The sequence below is a fragment of the Phocoena phocoena genome, chromosome 14, assembly GCF_963924675.1.
Source record: "Phocoena phocoena chromosome 14, mPhoPho1.1, whole genome shotgun sequence".
Taxonomy (NCBI): domain Eukaryota; kingdom Metazoa; phylum Chordata; class Mammalia; order Artiodactyla; family Phocoenidae; genus Phocoena; species Phocoena phocoena.
The window spans coordinates 50,721,320-50,745,426 of NC_089232.1; the positions used below are offsets into that span (position 1 = coordinate 50,721,320).

The window sequence follows — 24,107 nt, forward strand, 5'->3', positions numbered from 1 at the left end:
TCTCCAATTCTAAGACACTTTTGATTTAGGATTGACCAAAAATGTAGTAAGCACTTTTTTAGGAGAAAAAGAAAAAAGACTGTAAAATTAATTCAAATTTCAGAAACATTGAAATGTGTGTGTGGGGGGGGTTGGTGAGGAGTATGTCTTGGAACTGAGAAAACACTTAACTAGGATTTTCTGAAAGAGCACTTTAGAATTAAGAAAGTTATTACAATTCTCATGGGAGGCTGTGGGGGGTGACAGGAGCCAGAGAAAGGTGTACATGTGGGTCATTATGTAGAAACAGCATGGTGGCCCCAGCTCCGGTCATAAAGGCATAGCATGAGAGGATGAGGACCTAACAGGAAGGACACCAAGAGTGGGGAGAAAGGGGCTTGAGAGCAGTCATCAAGGGTCAGGCAGGGGTTGGCCTTAAAGACACATTATATCAGGAAATTTACGGCTGGCTCTGCTTCCAAATAATCATAAAAAAACAGAAAACTACAGAAAGTGATTAAGGTGAGCCCTCACTTCTATAACTTCCTTCCCTTAGCTTATTATCAAAACATAACCACCAGGCAATGCAGGGCCTTTCAGTTAGCCTTCTTGAGAAACAGTACTGAGTATTCTATCTCCTAGAACATTTAAAATTATATTTAATCTCATTTTAGTGGAATATTAAAATATTGTTAATTCTATGTGCTAAGAAATGCAAAATGTTTTGAGACTAAATACCAGCGGGTATAGTCATTAGGTGTTATTGCATTTACCCAGTAATTGGCTCCTTTCCTATAATAGATGAATCTCTGTTTCAGAATGAAAAAATAAACAGAAAACAAATTCCCTACATAAAGGTCATATGAGCTCTTTGTAACCAGGAATGAGGTATTACAGTACATTTACTGAGCACCTGGTATTTAGTCCAGGTGGATTGCTTCACTCTGTAAATGCCAATAACTAGTGTTTGTAAGTCTGAACTATTATAATGGTCACTTTCATGTAATAATCGCATCCTGATTCTCTAACTGGAAAAACCAACATAAGAATCATGAATGCTCTGTGACTAAATAGCGAAAATAAATATTCTTTAACAGTTTGGGAATAGGAACAGTGTTTGAAAATGGAGACTAGAAAAGGAAGAGAGGCATTCTGGACCTTCTTGGCAGTTTTGAATCTGTCTTCAGCACTTCCAAAATCTAAGAGGGACAGACTGCTACAAAACATCTTTAACGTCTGTCTTCCTCATTCCCACCTCCTTTCTAGGTAGAGAACATTTTGGTTTTTATGTGTTGTTCTATTTCTTAAGCCCTGGGTAGGAGGATGTCAGATGGTAAACAAAGGAATTGCCCCCTTCATTCATTGAGCTCCTACTATGTGTCAGGCACTGTTCTGGGTGTCATGGAACCAAAGGTAACTAAGGTAAAGTTCCTGCTCTTCAGAAGCTTTCATGTGATGGGAGGACAGCAATTAGGGATTGAGACCAGACAAGGAAACAAATCAGTAGGCTACTTGGTATTGATTATGGGTATTGTTGGATACCAAACAGGATTATTTAAATCAACCTGTGGTGTGTGTCTTGGGGGTGGGAGGTAGGACAGCAGTGGTGTACTAGAATGTAAAGTCTTGACCAAAGAGCAGGAATTAGCCAGATGAAGTGCAGCAAAGGAATACGGAAGAACCTTCTTGGCAGAAGGCACAGAAATAAAATTGGCAGAAATTGGCAAGTCATTAGATGGGGACTGGATCAAAAAGAGAAAGAAGAATCTCATAGATGGGCAGGTAGAAGCCGCAAAGGTGTAGGCAGAGCAGTCAAAATCAAGTTTCCATCAGATTTTTCTTCTGTCAACTCTGCTTTGGGTAATGCCCCCTCCCCTTGTTAATTGATCCCCTTTGTCCTGACCCAGGTCATGGCTTCTAACCTGGCTCCAATAATTAACCTCGCCCTTCTGGGTTTGACGCTTTGGCAAGTCACCATCTTTTTAGCTCCCTCCTGCTTTCCTTCCCTGACGTTCATTCCTGTTAAACCCTTTTTTTTTTTTAAACCCTTTCATTCAGTGCATTTTGCTGCTTGTTTGCTAGTGTTCCAGATGCCTAACACCCAGTTAAATTAAACTTAGTTTTATATGTATTGATTTTCCTTTGCTAGAAAGAATACACTTACTCAAAATAAGAGCTCTCTCAGTTTTTGTTTTTGTAATGATTTTTAAAGAAATAGCCAAGAGCCAAGGGCTATGAGCCAAGAAAGCCAATAATAATAATAATAGCTACGAAAGTGGACTTTTGTTGGTTGCCTGCTCAGTGTCTTACCCCTGCTTTTTTTCCTCCACAGTACCTTGATCTTCATTTGAGGAATCCACCCCTCCCCATGCAGCCCAGGTGCTTCCAGAGAAGCTGACCTACTCCCTGGTTAGTTCAAGCCAACCACCACATTCTATCTTCCCACACACATCTTTCAGATTTAAACAAGTGAATATCAGGATACTTGCTGGACTGATGGAAATCATTCTCTCTAGATGTGGATGCGGGAACATGTACGTTGGGGGTCTGTTTCCAGCCATCTTGTGATCATGAGAGTTGCTGGCTTTAGGATAAAGCTGTCACTATGGAAGACAGAGAAAGATGGAAAGATGGAAAGAATCTGAGCCCTTAGTGATACAGCTGAGCCTGTAGTGACTGAAGACCTAGAGAAATGGTCCTGAATGACAAACTAACCCAAAAGCCTGCCTTACCTCTGGACTTTCAATTTCATGAATCAGTACATTCCTTTACTGTTTAAAACAGTTTGAGTTGTGCTTTTTTGTTACTTGCAATGTAAAATATCCTATGCTGTACAGCTGTTACTGGTTGAGAGCCCACTATGTGCCAGGCATTGTAATGGAGGTTCCACAGAGACTAATACTCACAACCATGTTTTTTTCTTTTTTAAAAATTGTGGTAAAATATACATAACATGAAATATCACATTTTAACCATTTTTAGCTGCGCAATTCAGTGACATAATGTTGTGCAACCATCTCCACTATCTACTTCCAACCACAACCATAGTTTAAGGTGGGCATTGATATCCTCATTTTACCAAAAAGGAAACTGATCCTCAGAGAGGTGCAGTACCCAAAGCAGACCACCAGTTACTGGTATAGTCAGGATTTAAACCCACGTCTGCTGGACTGCAAAGTTCATGTTTTTTTCTACTTCATTACAGTGCCAAAATAAATTATCAAGCAAGGAAACAGGAAATCTTGGTCAAATTTCCGGCCCAGGGTCCACAACATAGAGATTAGGACCTTGGGAGAAGCAGATCCAGCAAACAGGAAACAAGGTAAGGAACAAAAAGAGATCAGAATCCAAGTCATCAAAGGTACGACACTAGAGGTTGGAGTCAAAGGGAATAGGGGAAAACATTTAGGTTCAAGAAGTAGCGTTTGAAAAGGGGCTCATCAGTGGAGACTTCAAGAATATCTGGTTGTATTTGTTCACCCTAACCTGGTTTGTAGGTGAGCAATCGTTGCCCTGCCTACTTCCCAAAAGGATTCTGACCTTTAATGAATATAACGAACTATATTTTAAAACAGAAATACCCTCAATTTTATGTTAAGCATTCGTTAAAATAAGTCACATAATAAAGATGATCTGTGTCACAAGCCTGGCCCTTTAAATGAGTTCTGAAATGACTGGAGAGCTCTATTACCTTCTTGTTAGGACAAGATGTATTGCAAGTAGTGTTCCCCAGCCCCCCACACCCCCAAATTACAAGCTTCTATGCTAAAAGCTATCCACCTTTGATGAGTATCTCTTAATTGTTTACTTTTTAACTAAGGGTTTTTAACTAGGACTATTAGAACTCTAGAGGGTGTTTAATCTGTTGATCTGTTTGTTTTCAAAAGTCTGACTCCTTTCATTTGTGATCCTAGGTAAGTAGTAGCTTGGAGGGTTTTACTTATACAGAAAGATCAGTTCACTAATTTTCAATTTCCGTAAGTGTAAATTTCTAGTGTCAGAGGCTGTCTTGAGATGGGGGAGGGGAAGTCATGAGAATGGATTGGGTAAGACTCCCCAATGTGTTCATATCCCCAAACCTTGACCTCCACACCAACGCCCCTTCTCCAGCTGTGTAGTAAACAAAAACACTAACATTTTCTCAACAGTTGTTTTATAAATAAATCTAAGTGCTGACCTTAATTATTCACTAAATAGAAATGACAGTGGCAGGAGCCCCATAGAGCCAATGTCATTTGACATTGTTGACACATGTATGAGGCTTATCACCCTTTTCTCTCTAGAGCAGCATTTGGAGAGTGAATGTCCATCATATGTGTGGATAATCTGTTTGGCAATATAGCTTTTTTGGAAAGTAAAACAGAAAACTGAATTTTTTTTTCTCTTTTAGAAGAAAAGTTTGCTTTTTGCATTTTTTTCTAGTACTTTACTTCTTTAGAGCAGTTTTGGATTCACAGCAATATTGAACAAAAAGTATAGATAGTTCCCATTACCCCCTGTCACCACACGTGCATAGCCTCCCCCATTATTAACATTCCCCATCAGAGTGATACATTTATTACAAGTGATGAACCTACATTGACACATCATTATCACCCAAAGTCCATAGTTTACATTAGGGTTCACTCTTGGTATTGCACATTCTATGTGTTTGGACAAATATATAATGACATGAATCCACCATCATAGTATCATAGTATCATACAGAGTAGTTCCACTGCCCTAAAAGTCATATGTGCTCTGCCCATTCATCCCTCCCTCCACCCTAACTCCTGGCAACCATTAATCTTCTTGCCATCTCCATAGTTTTAACTTTTTCAGAATGTCATAAAGTTGGAATCACACAGTGTGTAGTCTTTTCATATTGGCTTTTTTTTTTCTTTTTGGCTGCACCATGCAGCATGTGGGATCTTAGTTCTCTGACGAGGGATTGAACCCATGCCCCCTGCATTGGAAGCACAGAGTCTTAACCACTGGACCACCAGGGAAGTCCCCATATTGGCTTCTTTCACTTACTAATGTACATTTAAAGTTCTTCTATGTCTTTTCACAGCTTGATAGATCATTTCTTTTTAGTGCTGAATAATATTCCATTACCTGGATATACCACATATTTATGCATTCACCTACTGAAGGATATCTTGATTGCTTCCAAGTTTTTTCAATTATGGGTAAAGCTGCTATAAACATCTGTGTGCAGGTTTTTGTGTGGACATAAGTTTTCAATTCCCTTGGGTAAATACCAAGGAGTGTGATTGCTGGATCATATATATGGTAAGAGTATAGTTAGTTTTGTAAAAAACTGGGAAACTGTCTTTCAAAGAAGCTGTACCATTTTGCGTTCCCACCAGCAATGAATAAGAATTCCTTTTGCTCCACATCCTCACCAGCATTTGGTGCTGACAGTGTTCTGCATTTTGGCCGTTCTCATAGGTATGTAGTGGGTCTACTTATCTTTGCAGTTTTTACCCTTGTCCACCTCTCCACCCTCATCATTCCTTACAATAGCTTATCTTTTTCAGAAAGAGCCATGGAGTTTGAGAGCTGGGCTGTAGGTGGCACAAACTAAGCAACACTAGACACATGATAGAGGGAAAGACTGAGAAAGGACTGGCTCAAGTCATGTGGGAGACCTCGGAAAAGGAGCAAGCTGGCACCCCCTCAAGCTAATATTCTTTAAATAGCTGAGGGCAGAAAAAAAATTCATTTTCTATTAATATAAAATGTATAGCTCGTTATGGTTAATATAAAGAATTTATTACATGCATTGAATATAACAATATTTCCACTTATTTGGAATTGTCTTTCATTTTACATCACCTGGAACTTGAATAGCAATATTACTACTCATCAAGCATACAGGTAAAGTATAGCCACAAAGTCTTACTCAAAATATACTGAATATTACAAGTTCTTTTGTTTTTGTTTTTTCTAGTTTATATATCACAAAAACAGTTCTAACTTTTCTGAAGTTCTTATTCTTTCTTCATTTTTCTTTTGGGAATTTCTGAGCTAGACAACCTCTTGTAAGACACGTCCATGGCTTTAAAATGTAGAAAATAACCATCTGTCCCCCAAAATTGTGTTAGAAATTTGGAGTAGAATACCAAACTCAAATCCTACCCCCACCTCTTCCTCTGGCTGGCTTACCTGAGGGAGTATGCATACCTGTACTATGTCCCAATGAGAACCCCAGAACCATTTTATTAGTAAGCAGGAAGTATACAACTTAAAGTGAAGCTTGAGTCAAGGCTGGGTGGAGGCCAAGGCATCTAAGTGAGGCCTCTTGCTTTTCCAATCCCAAATCTAAGTCCTGTGACTTCCTCAAGTGTGCCAGAAGAGTAAGAGTAAGGATAAGAATAAGACTCAGGTTCTTAGGTATTAATAGCTGAGCTTAAGTCCACCTACCCGACCAGGTGCCAGGATGAGATTGGACTGCCAGACCCATGAACTTAGGAATCAAGAGGGAAAAGGAGGAAGTTTAAGCCTCCTTAGCAGAGTAGTCCACCCTCACTCCTTTACCCCCACCCCGCCTCTTGATTTGCTTACTACATGGAGAAAGTATATGCAAAACAGCCTGCTGCTCCTGGAGTAGGAAATGAAATAGCAGGCATTAGGATCCATACGAAAGGAAAGTGTCTTTCAGTGTCACGATCCCTCCCTCTAGGGAAATGTCCCCAGAGTCTCTGACCAGACTAGTCACTTCTTCCATATGGAACATCTAATAAGAGGGTAGATAGAGGCAGAAGCTTAGATGGAAGTTTCCTCCTTCATGAGCTCTGGCAGAAATGCAATGAGAGATGCTACACAACACCCCGCATAACCCATTATTTATTCTCTCCTTAACAAAGGGCCTTAATAATCAAACCTCAGTTCAGCCAGGATTGTCCAACTAGGAGAGATTAGCAGCTCCTTCATTTACTACCACTGCTCCTCACTGTAACTTCCTGGGACCAATGAGATGCACAGCTAAGTTAGTTCTCCAAAGAGTTTCTGTAATGGGTCATAACAGGTCATTAATCAATTTAGCTTCAGGGCTGTCCTATACCCTAGGCTAAATATTCACTCCCAGCCTTTCTCACCTTCTGAGATGGCCCACACTCTCTGTAGAGTGTGTTTCTCTCTAAATAAATCCACTTCTTACCTATCAAAAAAAAATTCACTCCCTAGTTTATTTCCCATCTGAAATTATGCCTAATAATATTGTCCAAAACTGCTCAACAGAGAAGATACTTTTAAACGTCCAAATAAAACAACAAAGTATGGTTGAAAATGGAATAATGTTAAGCCCTCCCTATTATTAAATTACCACAGAAAGTCAAGCCCAAAATGAATTCTTCTTCCTAGTGTAAATTAAACTCCAAAGACAGTAAAGTGCAATTACTCTTCTCCCTAGTTTCCTGATCTTTTCAGTCTCTGTCAGAAGATTCTCCCTCAAATGCCTTGGGGTTTGGACTCCCTCAGCAGCCACTGCGCTCTGAGCCTTCTGCCATTACCATGGGTGTAGCACCTTCAGTACCATCAAAATTGAAGTAATCCACCCGAATATCTTGTGTCCCATAAATGTAAACGCAAATGTGACTCCTGCAGTAACAGCATTTTGCAAACAAAATGATATTCCTAGAACCCAGTGTATGGACCCTCGTTGCTGTTGCTTGTTAGAGATTGCAGCAGACTTAGTGTTATCTGGGAGAAGGGGAGTAACACACAGGGAACAAAAAATGGAGAACATCATTTTGGTTTTCGCCATGCCAAGATGCCTATTAGAACACGTCAGTTTTCCAACTACTATATGTGAATTTAAATTCAGATGGGATAAATTTCCCATCAAGAGGTTAACCGTGACATAGGACATAGCTGCTTTTAATAAGGACAGGGTTGACTTTCTACATAACATCTTCCTCCTTCTCCCAAAAAGGGACCCACATCTCCTCTGTCCAGCTGACCACATCTAAAGCTTCAGGGGCAATTCTTATTGGCCTAAGAGTAATCCCCTCATGCTTGCCAGAGATTAACTCAAGAATGGGCATAAGGGCCCAACTGGGTACAGAGACATGGGGAGGTTTACAGTGGTAGCATCTTCAGTGTCTACTAGATCACACCCAAATCTTCTTTCTTTCTCTTGATATCCTTCCCATGTTTTGAACACTTCTGTTTCCATTTCCCTTTTGAATCTGGTGTTTCTGGCCTGGAAGCCCAGTGTTAAATTGAGCCTGGTCTCTGTTGAGTGACACTGCTTCCTTTTCCATAGTGAATGCAGCATGGCACATTTGGTAATAGGCATCCCTGCAGTCCATGCTTATCTGATCTTCTCAGGGTATTTGTCCATCTCCAGTAGGACCCCAAGTCTTTTTAAACTTTATGACACAGCTGCTGCCACTGTATCCTGTTCTAGAACCCCTTAGGTGTATTAACCTTGCTTCCAAGATCCTCTTTCCTGAAATGTATCTTAGCTGGATTATCATTCAACAAATTCCCGAATCCGAAGCTTCTATTGATGCCTGCATAGGCCATAATCTCAGGATCATAGAGGGTCTAATATATCCTCTGACATGTGCTCCTCTAAAGCCCTCTTCCTTTACCTTTCAAATTCTCTAGTCCTTGAGTGACTTGTGCCACTTCATGTATTACTTTCTGCCATTTCTTTTTCCACTTCTGTTCCATTTCTTTCTATAATTCCTACTCCTTTCATGGAGGCCTGAGTTGCTGGGTTTGTTCTTTTTTTTTTTAATATTTATCTGTTTATTTGGCTGCGTTGGGTCTTAGTTGCGGCACGCGGGATCTTCATTGCAGCACGCGGGATCTTTCATTGCCTCATGCAGGCTTCTCTCTAGTTGTGGCGTGTAGGCTCCAGGGATCAAACCCGTGTCCCCTGCATTGGAAGATGGATTCTTAACCACTGCACCACTAGGGAAGTCCTGAGGCCTGAGTTTTTAAATTTTAACATACTACTTAAATGGGCCCAGTTCTTTCAATAACACAGATAAACCTCCAGCTGCATTCTTTTATCTTCGCTTCCTTCCCTCCTCCCTCCCTCCCTCCCTTCCTTCCTTTCTTTCTCTTTCTAGGCCCATGCATTTGTTTCCTGACATACTCCATAGACTCTCTCTTGAGAGGCTCCCGTAGTGAAAAAATGTCAGAATATTCTGCATCTGCCACAAGATCCTCAGTTCAAATATTGCTTGAGTGGAGACAATCCTGCATAGGTCTTCTCCCATCAGTTTCCACCCATGCCTGATCTCTACCTATTGTTGCTCTGCCTCTTTCTTTTTGGTGTTATCTTCCCTGTACCTTTAAAATATTTTTCTAATATCATTCATTTTCTAGACATACTTTCTTATAACAAGAGCCATACTTACTTCCCTACATATAATGTCTGTGTAATCTTGAAAATCATCAAGTAGGGCCTGAAATAACATCAATACCAACAGCAATGACAATAACAACTAATAGTTTACTGAGCTCCTACCACACACCAAGCACTGTTCTAAGCATCTTATAATCCTCACAATTCCATGAAATGAGGACTATTATCACACCCATTTTACAGATGTAGAAACTGAAGCACAGAGAGGTTAAGTAATTTGCCCAAGATCAGACAGCCAGTAAGTGGCAGAGCCCCGTCACGGTCTTTCACTCATATCTGCCCACCCTTCAGTCACTTACCAGTCCTTTCATAATACAACACCCTTTTATTGTTTGGCCTAGTCATCTCTCAATGCTTCGAAATTGGGTTCTCCTTTTAAAAGGCAAAAATAAAGATTTACAACAGTCTATCACAGCCCATCCTAAATCCTGAACATAATTAATTTCTTTTAATAGGGCTATGTCTCTATTATTCCATAGGGAAAGGTATTAAACTTAGATTCTATAATTTTTTTTAAAGATAACCTCCATTATGAGGATCATTTGATTGCATGCTTACCAGGTTTTCCCACATATACATTACATTTAAATCCTTAGTTCCAAGTTAATTTTCACTTCCTGATAAAATATTATCTGAGCATGTACTAAAGAATGAATTTTTGCAGCTTAGTGAGATAAGTCATTCATACTCTAACAAGGATATTTTAAACAGCTGGTTATTCCTCCAGGAAAACGGTATTCAGATCAGACTAATTTCCTAAATGACATAAAAGGAGTGAGCAGTTTTCAGGTGTCTTATGTAACTGAGTGCTGATGGCTTAGGACTAGATGACGGAATGACAGAGAAAGGGGAAGCTGAATCTTTGAAATGGTAAAAATTATCATTTAAAAATCACAGTAAATATCACCTGCCAGGTATTAAAATGATGAAAGGGCTTATTTTTTCCACACTCCTATTGTGATAGGTTTTATAAACAAATAATTTTAAGTACACTAACCTGTTAAGCACCAGTAATTAGTTGAGAAAAAACAAACACAAATATTCTTGAAGAGAGAGCAAACCCTGAGGGAGTTTAGTCCTCTGAAATTATGCTAAGTGTATATTGAAATCATTCTGGAAGACTCCTACCCCAAATAAAAATCCCCTTTTTCTCTCTCACACATAACTTCTGTGGCAGCTAACTGACAGGATTATCTGCTAACACAGGTGGACCTGGCAATGGCTAAAACCATCCGAAATATTTTAGGTTTTCACGGGAAGAATTAAGAGTGTATAATATCTGTGAATGGAAAGGGCACTAAGTCTAGTGCAGATATTAACTTTGCCACCAAGTAGTTTTGGGATTTGGTTCTGTCACCTCATTTCTTTGAATTTGTTTCCCAATCTATCAAATACAAAAATGAGAATTAAATGATCTCCAAGGCCCGTTCTAACAACTCCCAAGTTCCACAATTTTAAGATGGCTTTGAACACTTCTTCACAAAGAAGTCTCTAACATTTAATCCTGTAAGATAAACTAAAAATATGTAGGAACCAGTGATATGGGGATAGGATATTTAATATCTCCCAATAGATACTCCACTATTGTTAAACTACCTTCTCTGTTGCACTCCATCAGCTATCACGGCTCTGAAAAAGGGAGCAGAGCAGATGCCATCACAAGAATGAAGAGGATATGGTACATAAGGAAAGCTCTTGTCATACAAGAAGAATAAAAATCCACCTCTTTTTTAAAACGTTTTTATTGAAATATAGTTGATTTACAATGTTGGGTTAGAAAAATCCATCTCTTGCAGCCCTAAAAAATGATGGAAAAAAGGACAGAAAAAGGTAATCAGATCCGGTGTGCTTACTTCCTGTCCCTTCTCAGCATGAAAACTAGAATTGGAGGTATATAGTTGAAGTATTCACATATTATAGACATAGGGTAATTCAAGAAAAATGGGGATAGTGGTTTGCTTCTCTGGGCATGCCTGTGAGAGGCTGAGTCTTCCAGGAACTCTGCTTTCAGCTTATGGGATGTTCAAAATGACATAGGGAGAATAATGCAACATTGGTGGAGGGAGGTGGCCCAACAGATAAGCCTGAAGCAAAGCTCCTGGCTCATCAAGGCCTACGTGGGATATTCTGGGAATCCAGAAGTTCCCATATGTCTCAGTGAGAATATGGAATACTATCATGAGGATCAATGGACCTGCAGAGGCCTGGGGTCAGTATAGAGGTTGCAGTGTATAAGGCAAATGGTTCGGTGTGGACTTCAGTAAAGAAAGCAGCACAACTTCTCAACAGGACAAAATGAGCAGTTTTATCTCTGAGGCTAACAGTTCTGCTTTCAGAGTATACCAGACACTCCATACCAAAGGAAAACACAAAGACTGGCATGCATGGCACAGGGTCTTTCCCTGAGGTCATGTCAGCTTTCCCATAGCTCAGGCTTCTACAAGCCCACTAGTTACTGTGTGAATTAGAAAAAGGCACTCCCTTTATCCTGACACTTCACTTCCACCTATCAGAAAATTATCATAATATACTGGTTTTGTTAAAATAAGGCATCCTACTGCCACATGCCTGAGAACTGTCGTAATAAACTTAGAAATCTAGGATGCCGAAGATGTGAAAGACACTCCATCTATGTATACCTTATACAGCATCCCTCAACTCCCATATATATCTTGGAATGGGTGGGAGGTGGGGAAATAAAATCTGTAAGATTCAGCATCTACCTATAAAAGAAAACAGATAATGTGGGGACTCAAGACGGATAAAAATTACAGAAAATAAGCTATGTTTTCTTTGTACACCTGAATTAACTAAATCAACTCTGCCATACCAAAATACAAACAAGCCCCAAATTTTGCATTTTATTTTACTTTTTGCTATCTCCCATAGCACCTTACATAGTAATGGATATACATAAGGAACTACTAAATTCTTTCTGAAAAAAAAAGTAAATTTAAAAAAAAAATCAGAATTATGGATCCACTTATATGTATGATAGCATGTAATTTTCCTTTCTTCCCCTACAGTTATTTGAAACAAATCTAAAATTTTACCCATTTGCACCTTGCTAACAACCATAAAAATCTGCAGTTCTTCAGTTGTTTTCTAAGTCTCCCTCCTCAAATTTTTTCTTGAGAAGGAAACTTAGGTCTAAGTTTCTCCATTTTCAGGACCAAAGAGAGCTCATCTCAAAATTACAGAATTAAAAAAAATTGAAAACAGGATTGTTTAATCCAAAGTAAATTCTTATTAAAAGGTGAGGGGACCCTGATACCTAGAAAGGTAAAGTATTTTGCCTAGAGGCACATATCAAACCTGGAACTCAAATACCCTACACAATAATACTGGCTCTCCCTGCCCCTCTCCCCACTCCCAAAATACACACTTTCCCCCCTCACCCTTACTTCCCTTATTGTACTTTGTAACCACTTAGCCATCCATCTCAAACCTAAGACAGCAACTGATCAAACTCAAACGAGAAAGAAATCACCCAAAGGTCGAAAATCAGAGAATCATTAAACTGCCGGTTTTATCATTTCCATAAAGTGATATACAAAAGAGAGCGGAGAGAATTAAGAAAGGATACTTTTTCAGTCATCACAACAGCAGCTAGGGAATAAAAACGCGTTTTCCTTGGGGAGAGATTATGCTGAGGGGACCAGATACAGATACAAAAGGTAATTCCCCTTGGGGTTTCTTCTTTTTCTGAGTTTGTGAGATCTTAAAAAAAACAAAAAACAAAAAAACTAAACACAACCTCAACACATTTACTTCTCTCCTTTTCTCACATATTATTTCCCCAAACATTATATAGACCACGTCTCCAAAGTAAATTGACCAAAGGTCTATTGCCTATTGACCAAAACGTTTTCAAGATTTAGGTGACTCCTCTTAGACTACGATTAGGAACCGACTCCAAACTTCGGTTACCAAGCTCCAAGCTCGGTAAAGTGGATCTCCAAGGTTTGCAAATACCCTCAGCTTGACTAAAGGGCACAGAATCTCTAGCGCTCCCTACAGCTCAGACTTTGGACCTACCTACCACAAAAAACCCAAGTTACAAAGATTGGCTACCTCGCTCTACTTTTTTCCGCTTTAAAAAATCGAGCGGGGGGCGGGGGGGGGGGGCCGAGGTTGAAACGGCGAACCGAAGGATTAATCACTTCTCCCCATTACATCAGCAGCCCCCGCCCTTTCCTCCGAGCCCCTCCTCTCCCAGAATCGTCGCTACGCACTAGCGCTCTCTTCACCCAACCCCCGCTCTATTATATGCCCTGATACCTCCCCATTATCACCCGCCCCACCACACTCCCCCTCTCCTCCTTCCCCCCTCCTTGGCTGGGGAGGGAGGAAACCCGAGAGAGGAAACAGGGCGTTGAAGGAAGGGACTTGGCGATAAGAGCAGAGGCCCCATTGGCCCGAAGGTTGTATGAGCGCCTTCCATTGGCTGCTTTGCCGGAATCCCCGCCCCTCGACTTCCCCGCCCATTCGCCCCTCCCCCGACGCCCCGCGGCCCTCCCCCGCGCCCCTAGCCAGCCCCGCGGCGGGGAGGGACCGACAGGGCGAGTGGCGGCTCCGGCGGTGTCAATGGCTCCTCCTGCCACGGAGCAGCAGCAGAAGCAGCGGCGACGGGGCTGAGGAGGAGAAGGAAAGGCTCCTTTAAGGAGGAGTTACGACGACGCCTCTTTTTCCCCCTATCTCCTCCCTTCACACTCATTTCCCCTTCGCCGAGGAGAGAAGGGGGGGAGGAGAGAGAAGAGGCCGAAGAAAGAGAGAAAAAATTCCTCTCAGAAATCTCTTTCAGGGGGTGTGGGGGGGAGGAAGAGGAAAAAAAAAAAAAGAGCCGGGCGCCCCCTGCTCCCTCCCTCCCTTCTCTCCCTCTCTTCTCCTCCTTCTCCCTTCCTCACCCGCCCGCCCACTCCCCCCGCCGCCGGAGACGCCGCTCGGGAGTCGGCGGGACCGGGGTCTGTCTCCTCAGCCGCCGACGCCGCGCTTCGCCTCGGGATCCCCAGGCGGGCGGACGCCCTTTCTTTCTTTCTCTCGCTCTGCCCGTCTTTCTGTCTCCGTCCCTCGCCGCCGCCCCGCCCGGCGGCCTCGGCCTTCCCCGTGCGTCAGGCCCGCCCGCCGGGCCTCGCTCGGTCTCTGTCTCCGTCGGGCCTTTCTCTTGACTCGGGGTCTCGCTCGCTCCTCCGCCCTTACCATCTCCCCTTCCTCTCACCCCTTTTCCTTCCTCCCCCCTCTCCCCACCCCCTTCTCCTGCCCCGGAGCTCGCGGTGCGTGTGCGTGTGTGTGTCCCTCCGCCGACGCCGCCACCTCAGCCCGGCAAATGAACTCCGTCCGAGCCGCCAACCGGAGACCCAGGCGAGTGTCGCGGCCGCGCCCGGTGCAGCAACAGCAGCAGCAGCAGCAACCCCCGCAGCAGCCGCCGCCGCAGCCGCCCCAGCAGCAGCCACCGCAGCAGCAGCCTCCGCCGCCGCCGCAGCAGCAGCAGCAGCAGCAGCCTCCGCCGCCGCCACCGCCGCCTCCGCCGCTGCCCCAGGAGCGGAACAACGCCGGCGAGCGGGGTAAGGCCGCGCTCCCTCCCCGCCGCCCGCCGGGTCGGACGCCCGGCTGACCGGGACCCGCGGGAAGGGAAGCCGGGGCGGGGGCGGCCTGTGCGCCCAGGGGTGGGAGACGGAGGTTGAGCGGAGGCGGGTCCCCCGGTGCCGCAGTGTCAGCCCGGCTTGGGCCCCGGCCGGCAGGAAAAGCCGCGGCTTCCCGACTCGCCCGGGCTCTAGCTCAGGCCGCGCTTTGTTTGGTTTCGGGGGCTTGGCACCCTCTCCCCCCACCCATCCTTCTGGCTTCTCGGCTCGCTCACGGACCCCGCAGGAGTCTGTTGGTGGGTGGGGGAAGAGCGAAGGGTGGGATTTCCCCCTTCTCGGCAGTCTTCCACGGTTTGGTCTCCCATTTCTAATAGGAGGTGGGGGGAGCGGCTGGGAGTGATCGGGTGGTTGGGGCTGGCTGGGGAACTTGTTTTTCCCCCTTTTCTCTGTTAGCCTCCCCCTTCCTGTGGAGGAGGGGAGAGGGGGAGTCGGAGTGGTCGGTGGTGTTGGCCGGGGAACTTGTTTCCCCCGCCCCCCTCCCTAAGTCACGGGGTAGGGGGAGCAGCTTCTCTTCTCCCAACCCCACGATGTTTGCTGCGCAGTTTGGCTTTAGTTACAGAACCCCGGGGAAGGACCCGTTAAAGCAAGACCTTTAAGTAAATGTAGAATCCATCGGCCATTTCCAGCCCCCTCCCTCGTGTGCAGTGCAGTTACCCTTCCGCTCTATCTACACCCCTCTCGCCTGTCCCCCCGCCCCGGCGTACCCCCAGGCCACTGTGCTACTCCTCCATCTCCCAGTGGGATTTGAACGCCCCTTCCTTAGAACTGGCCCCTCGGGAGAGAGAGTGTGTGTGCATATCTGTGTGTGTGTGTGTGTGTGTGTGTGTGTGTGTGTGTGTGTGTTGTGTCCAAGGCCCAGTGAAATGTGTCATTTGGACTCAACTGTGCAGCTCTGTCTGGTAACCACCATTGTCTAAGGGCTGAGGCTCCGGAGGGTTGGATTCTTGCTTTAGCAAAAATAATGTTCAGTTCTACTTTGAAGATGTGGTTATTTGGGGAGGTTCAGGAGGTGGGGTGTTGCACCTTGGTCTCCAAATGCAACTATTCTCTTTATTAGCTGCTCTCAGTGGGGGTGGAGGTCAGTACCATATTTATGTATACGGTTGTTTTAAGGAGGAGGAGAATTGTTAGGAGACATTTTGCGTGTTTTCGTTGGCGGATTAAGGTTAATTTTATGTGCGTTGGTTGTCACACCTCCTTTGATTAAGGGAATTAAGATTAAATGCTTTTTTAAAATTATACATTCTTTCCTTAAAAATTGTTTTATTGTTCTTGATCAAAATACTTAACAAATGAAAGAGGGAGATGTTAATCTGAAAAATAGTTTAAAGGGTTTTCACTAGTCACTGCTACAGATAGTCCTTGTGAAAGCAGTTTTCTATATGTTGCTTGAAAGAATGTGATGTTTCAAGCCAGTTAGAGGTCTTGTGCAGCATTATTGGTAATGTGTTTTAATGATTCTTGGATACATTTATAATTTTTTTGTAAATTAAAAATATTTGTAGTTTCAACATTTCCTTTTACATTTGCATATCAGGGTTCTCCTGTGTTCCATTCAAATAATATTCAAGTCTTCTTCCAGAATTGGTACTATATGTAATAGAGTTGACTATTTTTTGAGAAAACAGTGACACTGGATTGAAATCATAATACGGATTCTGTTGCTAGAAGTAAGCTTTTCCAAGATGTACTGATTTGTTAATTTACGTTAACAGTGGATCAGATCCTTTCAGCCAAACTTAGTCTCATTGTGTAGTTTTAAATGTTAATTCTGAATCTCCTTTTCACGATTTGTGTGTATTTTCAGACTTAGTTGAGGTCCTTATATCTTGGTCACTTTTCTTCATTTGTTTGAAATTATTAGCTTCTAAAGTCTATTTCCTTTTGAAGTAAAGTGACTTGGTAGTTGGCAGTCACATGCCGGAGTGTCATTTTTCTTTTCATTGATATCCATAAACTGACTAAGATGTTCATGAATCAGAATTTCAGTATGTGCCCAACCAAATGGTAAATCATATTCACTGTAGGGTTGTTACTTTGCTGCTGCTGGTAGGAACTGTTCTGGAGATTCTATGTTGGCACAGAGGGGGAAAGAACTTGCTGATTAGCCTTCAGGGAAAATGCTGTGGGTCTTTTGGAGGGCAAATAAATGGCCTCAAAATGAATGAAACATTAAGATGAATTAAAAGACTAAAATAAAAAAGATTTTGGTAGTTTTATGTAAAACATATGTCATTCTTTGAAAATTGGCATTTTGATTATATTTTAAATGTACAGTTCTCATAATGATCAGAAGCTAGTAGCCAAGAAGAATGCTTTTCATTTTAACAGTTTTATGGAGTATGCAAAGTGTCACTATTTCTGGTTTAAATAGGAAAGGTTTTTTGTTTGTTTGAAAATATGCTGGGTTTCATAATTTTGACAAGGTAATGAAGGAACTACAGCTAATGTTGTGCGTGTGCATGTTTTACTTTTTACTAACTTTTAATGGATATGTAACTCTTGCATTAGAGTCTTAGATAGAGTTACATAATAGTGCATCAAGACAGCTTTCCAAGTAGGGAATTGAAGTGAGACTGTTTCAAGGCATCTTAAGTTAATTCAATCTATATAAAAGAATCACTTATTTCATGTAAAGGGTGGACTTAAGGCTTTTATAGTAATAAAAGTTATAGGATAGTGTATTTTTTCAAGCAAAAATTCTGTCAGAACTGGTTTTTAGTTGCTTCTTTGCCCTCATGTTAATTAGTCTAAAAACTTCCTTGACACCTCCTTTGTATTTGAATGTTTGTAATGGCCAATGTTTAAAGAAGAAAGAAACAGCCTTATGGAGTGAACTCTTATGAGGACTTTTCAAAGCCTTTCTTGGGGGAGATTTTCTTACACCCCACATTGAGAAATAATCAGCCTCCGTGTTTCATGGAATGCTTTCTTCATTCATTTTACCTGAAATGGTCCACTGTCTAAAGAAGGAATACAAATCATGAGCATTTTTAGGCTGTTAATTTAAAATCCTGAGTTTAGGATTTCACATACCACTTTAAGCTGGTAGAAAATAATTTGTGTTCCACATAGGGACCCTTTGATAATATATTGCAGATTCAGTGAAACTGAAAGTAGTGTGGGGTTGGATTTTACATATTCGTTTTCTTTTAAAATCCTAAAAGGATTTAGTTTTTGTAACTTGTTCTGCTGAATTTATCTTGAAATCTATTTGGTAGTCTTTTTTTAGAACTATGTATGAGGAAAGCTTACAAGTCTACAGAAGTGCTATGTATTCTGAGCATTTTCAGTTTCTAGTTGTTAAAATTGATTACTTTGAATAGGTATTAAATGCACGTGATTTAAAATTAAAAAGTCCCTTTCCTAAACCTGCCTTCAGCTACCAAATTCTCCGACCTGGCATCAGTCTATTGATTGATTATTATGTCTGCTATTAATTTCTCATTTATTATGTTTTAATAAAAGATGGAATTTGACTTCTGAAAATCTTGATATGGAAGTTTTGGAAAATAAGTGTAATTTTCTAGTTATTGGGAAATTCATAAGATTGAAGTACTGAAATTTTAACTGTGATCATTTATAGTTCAAGAAATGCAATGAATACAGTATATTAATGGATTTTGCTATTAACTTCTAGTCTGAAATAATTATATAGAGTAAAAATGTAATCAGTCTCTTTAATCCCATATTTGTGGGATTAAAATCTCACCTGTTATCCTGGAATTATAGTCTTTTTTTTTTTTTAAGTGAACTTTTCAAGTAGTTCAGTATGTATAGTATTACATAAAATATTTCTGATGTAGCTACATATTTATTATATGCAACAGTGTCCTTAGTGTTCTATTCATGCGTGCTAATTATACTTTTCTGTGGGGTTTTAGCCCATTATTTTACCTTCGGGTTCTTCCTACTGCATACAGAATAAGGAACTTCTGCAACCTTTATAGATAGAAGAGTTCTGGACAAGGAACCTGATTTTTCCTCTTTTAGGAATTATGTACTGTGGGTCACTGCTTTCCCATCTTGTGGCTAAACCTTCAAAATATTTACATGGCCTTAGAAGAGAGATGCCACTCAACTGTGTCTGTATGCGTGTGTGCATGTGTGTGTGTGGCCTGTTTCTCAACACTTAGAAATTATTTGAGGAATAGAAATGGGATAGTGACAATACTGTTGTTAGAGTTCTGCTGATAAGGCCTAAGGGTTGTCCCTATAGTGTTTGTCTCTTTCATTACTGGAAATGCTGGCAAACCCGAGGAAAGGCCAACCAGCTTGGAGACCTACCAGGTAAGGCAACAAAGACCCAGTTAGTGAGGACCCTTGAACTTAAGTTTGGCAGAATTCAAGGCTAGTGAGTATTTTCTCAGTTTTTTTTTTCTATTTGTTTTAATTTTGAAAATAAACAGTCTATAGTAATGAGTTATTTCAACTTGAGGTCTCTTATTGTTCCCTCTTTTATTCCTAACAAGTTACCCTTATTTTGTATCTGTTTTGTCCCATTGGTCTCTGAAGGGTACTCTGTTTTAGACCTTCCATTTCTCAAATTTATCAGTCATTTAAATTACATTCTTGTCTTCCAGAGAACTCTGTTGAATATGTGAGGTTGTAAGCAAGGTACCCTCAAATTGCAGTTGTTACCCTCTGAAAATAAAATTATAAAGAAGCAAAATATAAGGGATGAGACAGTTGGGGGTAGTATGATGGCTATAGCTCAGAGTTAGAGCTAGCTAGATGTGGGTTCTAATCCTAGCTATACCAGTAGTGAGCTATTTGACATGGGGCAAACAATGTAACCTCTCTGAGCCTTGCTTTATTATCTTTAAAATAGGGACGGTAACACTTGTCTTAGCAGTAATTGTAAAGATAAGAGATAGTAAAGTACCTAGCATATGGTAGATGCTCAATAAATGGCAGCTCTTTTAAATATTAAAAATAATAGTAAGGAATTGAAGCAGCCATTTATAAAACTAAACCTAAGAGATAAAATGTGTATGAGTCGCTAAAGAGTTTCCGTCATATCCCAAAATGCAGTCTGGGTGATGTGGTATAATCTCAGAGAAACTGATTTGCAGTTATAAATCACTAATCTTATATCTAATGAATTGAAATATTCTTTGAAAAAAGAATAAGAAATGGAAGAAATGGGTATTTGGAATAATAATAAACAGTGACTCTGTTTCTTCTTATGTACTAGAGTCTGTGCCAGACACTTTTCTTATATACTGTCCCTCTTAGCAATTCTCTACGATGGCTGTTAACGTAGCAGTGAATACGCTTGGTAAGTAGCAGAGAAGAATTTCGAAATTGATTTATATCACCTGGTCTTTCCATAAACAGGGGAAGATACTGAAATACATTTGGCAGAATATCTCCATCACTTTTACAGAAAGGAATAACCTAGCCCTTGCAGCACATCAGTCCCCTGTCTTATCCCATCTTTTCTGTCGGAGGCAGATACAGTAGTCTGATGCCAATGATTGTTAAATCATTTGGTTTCATGTCTTCTGAGTAGCTTTCTGATCATAATTTTACCTCATGTAGATTTGTCTCCAGATGAGATTGCACTGATTGGCTCACATGTTTTTCCAGTTTGTTGATGAGATCACTAAGCACTCATTGTGCAGAGAAGGGTAGATTTCCCTTGAATTACTCATAAATTATGAATAAAGGGTGTTAAGTCATTTTTTAGTTCATAGTTATAGACTGGACTATTTCAGGAAGGAAAAAAATGTGAGTTAAATTAGACTTCAGTAGGAATTTTGACAGGTTTGTAGACTAAATATCCTTTTCTTACCGTAGCTTGGTGTCTTTACATGCATAGCTTTGGGTTTTTATATAAGTTTGGTTAACACAAAAAATGTGCTTAAACTTAATCCTTAGAAAATAGAAAAATGAAACTAAGTGACTTCCTTTACATAATTTATTGTAATTGAAGGCAAATATTGAAAATATTTACTTTACTTTGAAAATGAATGCGCTGTGTATTTTTTTATTTTAAAACACCCCAAATAAGATAGCATAGTTAAAAGCAAATGCAAATCATTTAAGTTAGTTGTTTATTCTCCCAATTTTTAAAAATCTAGTTGTCAAGTGTTCTGCCCTTCTAACAGATGGAAAATTGTATGACTGTGTTCAAAAAAGGAGAAAACATTCTCTCAACTGGTGGCTAAACCTTAAAAAGCATTAATGGGACTTCCCTGGTGGTCCAGTGGTTAAGACTCTGTGCTTCCAGGGCAGGGGGCACGGGTTCGATCCCTGGTCCGGGAAGTTCCGCATACTGCGTGGTGTGGCCAAAAAAACCCCCAAAAAATCCAAAAAACATTAATGTGTACTTTCACCTATCATTAGAGATGAGGTGCCATTCATCTTTTTTGTGAAGAGAGCCTACTTTTCTCTTTTCTCAAAGCTTAGAAATATTTCTACTGATAGAAATGGAGTAAGAAACTGTGCTTTAAAATTATTTTTCTGGTAACAGTGATAATCTTAGTTTCACAGTTTTCCCGTAGTGTACACTCAGCACTCATATGGTTGAGTTGGGTTGTGTCAGAATCTTTGATTGCTGCAAGTTTGTGTGGAATTAACTGGCTACTATGTGGATTCACCCTTTGGCATTGGTTTCTTTAGTACCATGTGTTGATAACTGACTTGCATGAGTTTAGCCTTTACTGGTTTGCTGACTCTACTTGGGTTTAGATATGAGAATTCTTTTTGCACTCAAGTATTGATTTTGTATCTTGCATCCATAGTATATAAATATATATATAATGTGTGTATATATGTGTATACATACATACATATGTATGCGTAAGAACACATGGCTTTATGAGACTTCTAACACTTAGGAGAAAGGGAGTGGGGAAAAGGGAAGGCATAGTCACCTGTTATAGTTTTGAGGGTTGGTGTGTATATATATGTCATTAGTAATTGATCTACTTTTTTGAAAAAAGAAAAAAATAACAGGCTTTAAGGAAAATTAGAAGTGAGTAGAATTCAACAATGGTAAGTAGGAGTCACTCAAGTTTGTATCATGTCAGAGAAGATCAAACAAGACTTGTTTAAAATAAATGGAGATGGGTGAAGACACTATATTTTGAAATCGAGTATTTTTGGCAAACCAATTGTATTATAAAAGAAATTGTGGAATTGCTCATTTTCCTTCTTTATATAGAAGAAATTTCTTATTTACAGTTATTTGTTAAAAGTAGACACAGAACTTTGAATCACTATGTTGTACACCTGAAACTTATATAATACTGTACATCAACTATGCCTCAATTTAAAAACGTAGACACAGCTAATTCACAGTTGTGTGCGAATGACTGATATCTTTGTAATCCTTTGAAATATATTTGCATTTTAAGAAACTGATTATTTGGTCAAATTTTCATATTTTAAGCTCAGTAAAAGTAGGAGAAATAAGCAATTTGGAGAAAGACTTTTTGGGTAGGAGTGCTCCCTCAGAGGCAAAATGAGCACATCAGAGGAGGGGGAGAGTGGAAGATTTTTGCAAGAATCACTTACCTTACATATTTATTTTTCCTAATCGACTACTTCTGAACCTAAAATTTTGTCTATAGTTTCACTTTTTCTTCCCCCCAAAAGAGTAATTTTGAGTTGATGGTTTGGAGAAAAGAGAAAGAATTTGAGCAGGTACAAGTGACAGTATGTATGGGTCATTTACATTAACAATGGTCATTTGATTAGAAACTGTCTATATGTAACTTTATATATCTATATGTGTATGTACTATATATATAACTACATATAGTTATTTAAATTGTAGAAATAACTTTTATTAGTTTATTTTAAGATTTATTTATTTATTTTTGGCTACATTGGGTCTTAGTTGCGGCATGGGGGATCTTCTTTGAGGCGCATGGGACCTTTAGTTGCAGAACGCGGGCTTCTCTCTCTAGTTGTGGCATGTGGGTTTTCTCTCTCTAGTTGTTGCGCCTGGGCTTCAGGGTGCACGGGCTCTGTAGTTTTCGGCATGCAGGCTCTCTAGTTGAGGCGTGTGAGCTCAGTAGTTGTGGTGCGCAGGCTTAGTTGCCCCAGGGCACGTGGGCTCTTAGTTCCCTGACCAGGGATCGAACCCACATCCCCTGCATTGTATGGCGGATTCTTTACCACTGGACCACCAGGGAAGACCCTATTGGTTTTTTCCAACTTAAGGTTTTGGTGAAAGTATACAAGTGCACACAAATCACTGATGTACAGCTTGATGACTTTTCACAAAGTGAACATATCTGTGTAATCAGTAATACCTAGATCAAGAAATAAACTACCAGCATCCCAGAAGTATCTCCCACCCCCACCAGTGCCTTCCCAGTCACTACCCCCAACCCTGTCTTTCTAACTGCTTGAGTTAGTTTTACCTGTTTTTGAACTTTAAATATAATCATCTAATATATGTATATGTATAGCTGATTCATTTTGTTATAAAGCAGAAACTAACACACCACTGTAAAGCAGTTATACTCCAATGAAGATGTTTAAAAAAATAATAATAAGGGCTTCCCTGGTGGCACAGTGGTTGAGAGTCCGCCTGCTGATGCAGGGAACACAGGTTCGTGCCCTGGTCTGGGAAGATCCCACATGCCACGGAGCGGCTGGGCCTGTGAGCCATGGCCGCTGGGCCTGCGTGTCCGGAGCCTGTGCTCCACAACGGGAGAGGCCACAACAGTGAGAGGCCCGTGTACTGCAAAAAAATAATAATAATAATAAAAAAATAAAATACAAAAAAAATAAATATAATCATCTAGTATGTATTCCTGATTGTTTGACTTATTTTGCTTAATATTTGTATGTCAGTTTCGTCCATGTTGTTGCTTGTAGCAATAGTTCATTCTTGTTGCTGAATAAGATTACATTGTATGAATAAACTACAATTTATCCATTCTATAACTGATGGATATAGAGTTGTTTCTGTATTTGGCTGTCAGGAATAGTGCTGCTATGAGCATTTTATATTTATCTTCATGAGCACATATACACATTCCCTTTAAGTTTTATACCTCAACATATGCCATCTTTATCTTTTCCAAGGGCAAAACTTCCATTTACTTCACAAGAAATGGAAGATAAAACAGCTTTAAGACAGATATGAATATGGCCTC

At 40.7% G+C, this 24,107-nt stretch overlaps 1 protein-coding gene across 1 annotated transcript in view; it reads left to right on the top strand.

The window, feature by feature from the left end:
• Positions 1-14,672: 14,672 nt before the first annotated feature.
• FBXO11 (F-box protein 11) overlaps positions 14,673-24,107 on the top strand; it is a 100,434-nt gene continuing 90,999 nt past the window's right edge. The window contains exon 1 of the mRNA XM_065891259.1: positions 14,673-14,910. Coding sequence (XP_065747331.1) covers positions 14,673-14,910 — 238 coding nt within the window. The remainder of the gene's footprint in view (positions 14,911-24,107) is intronic.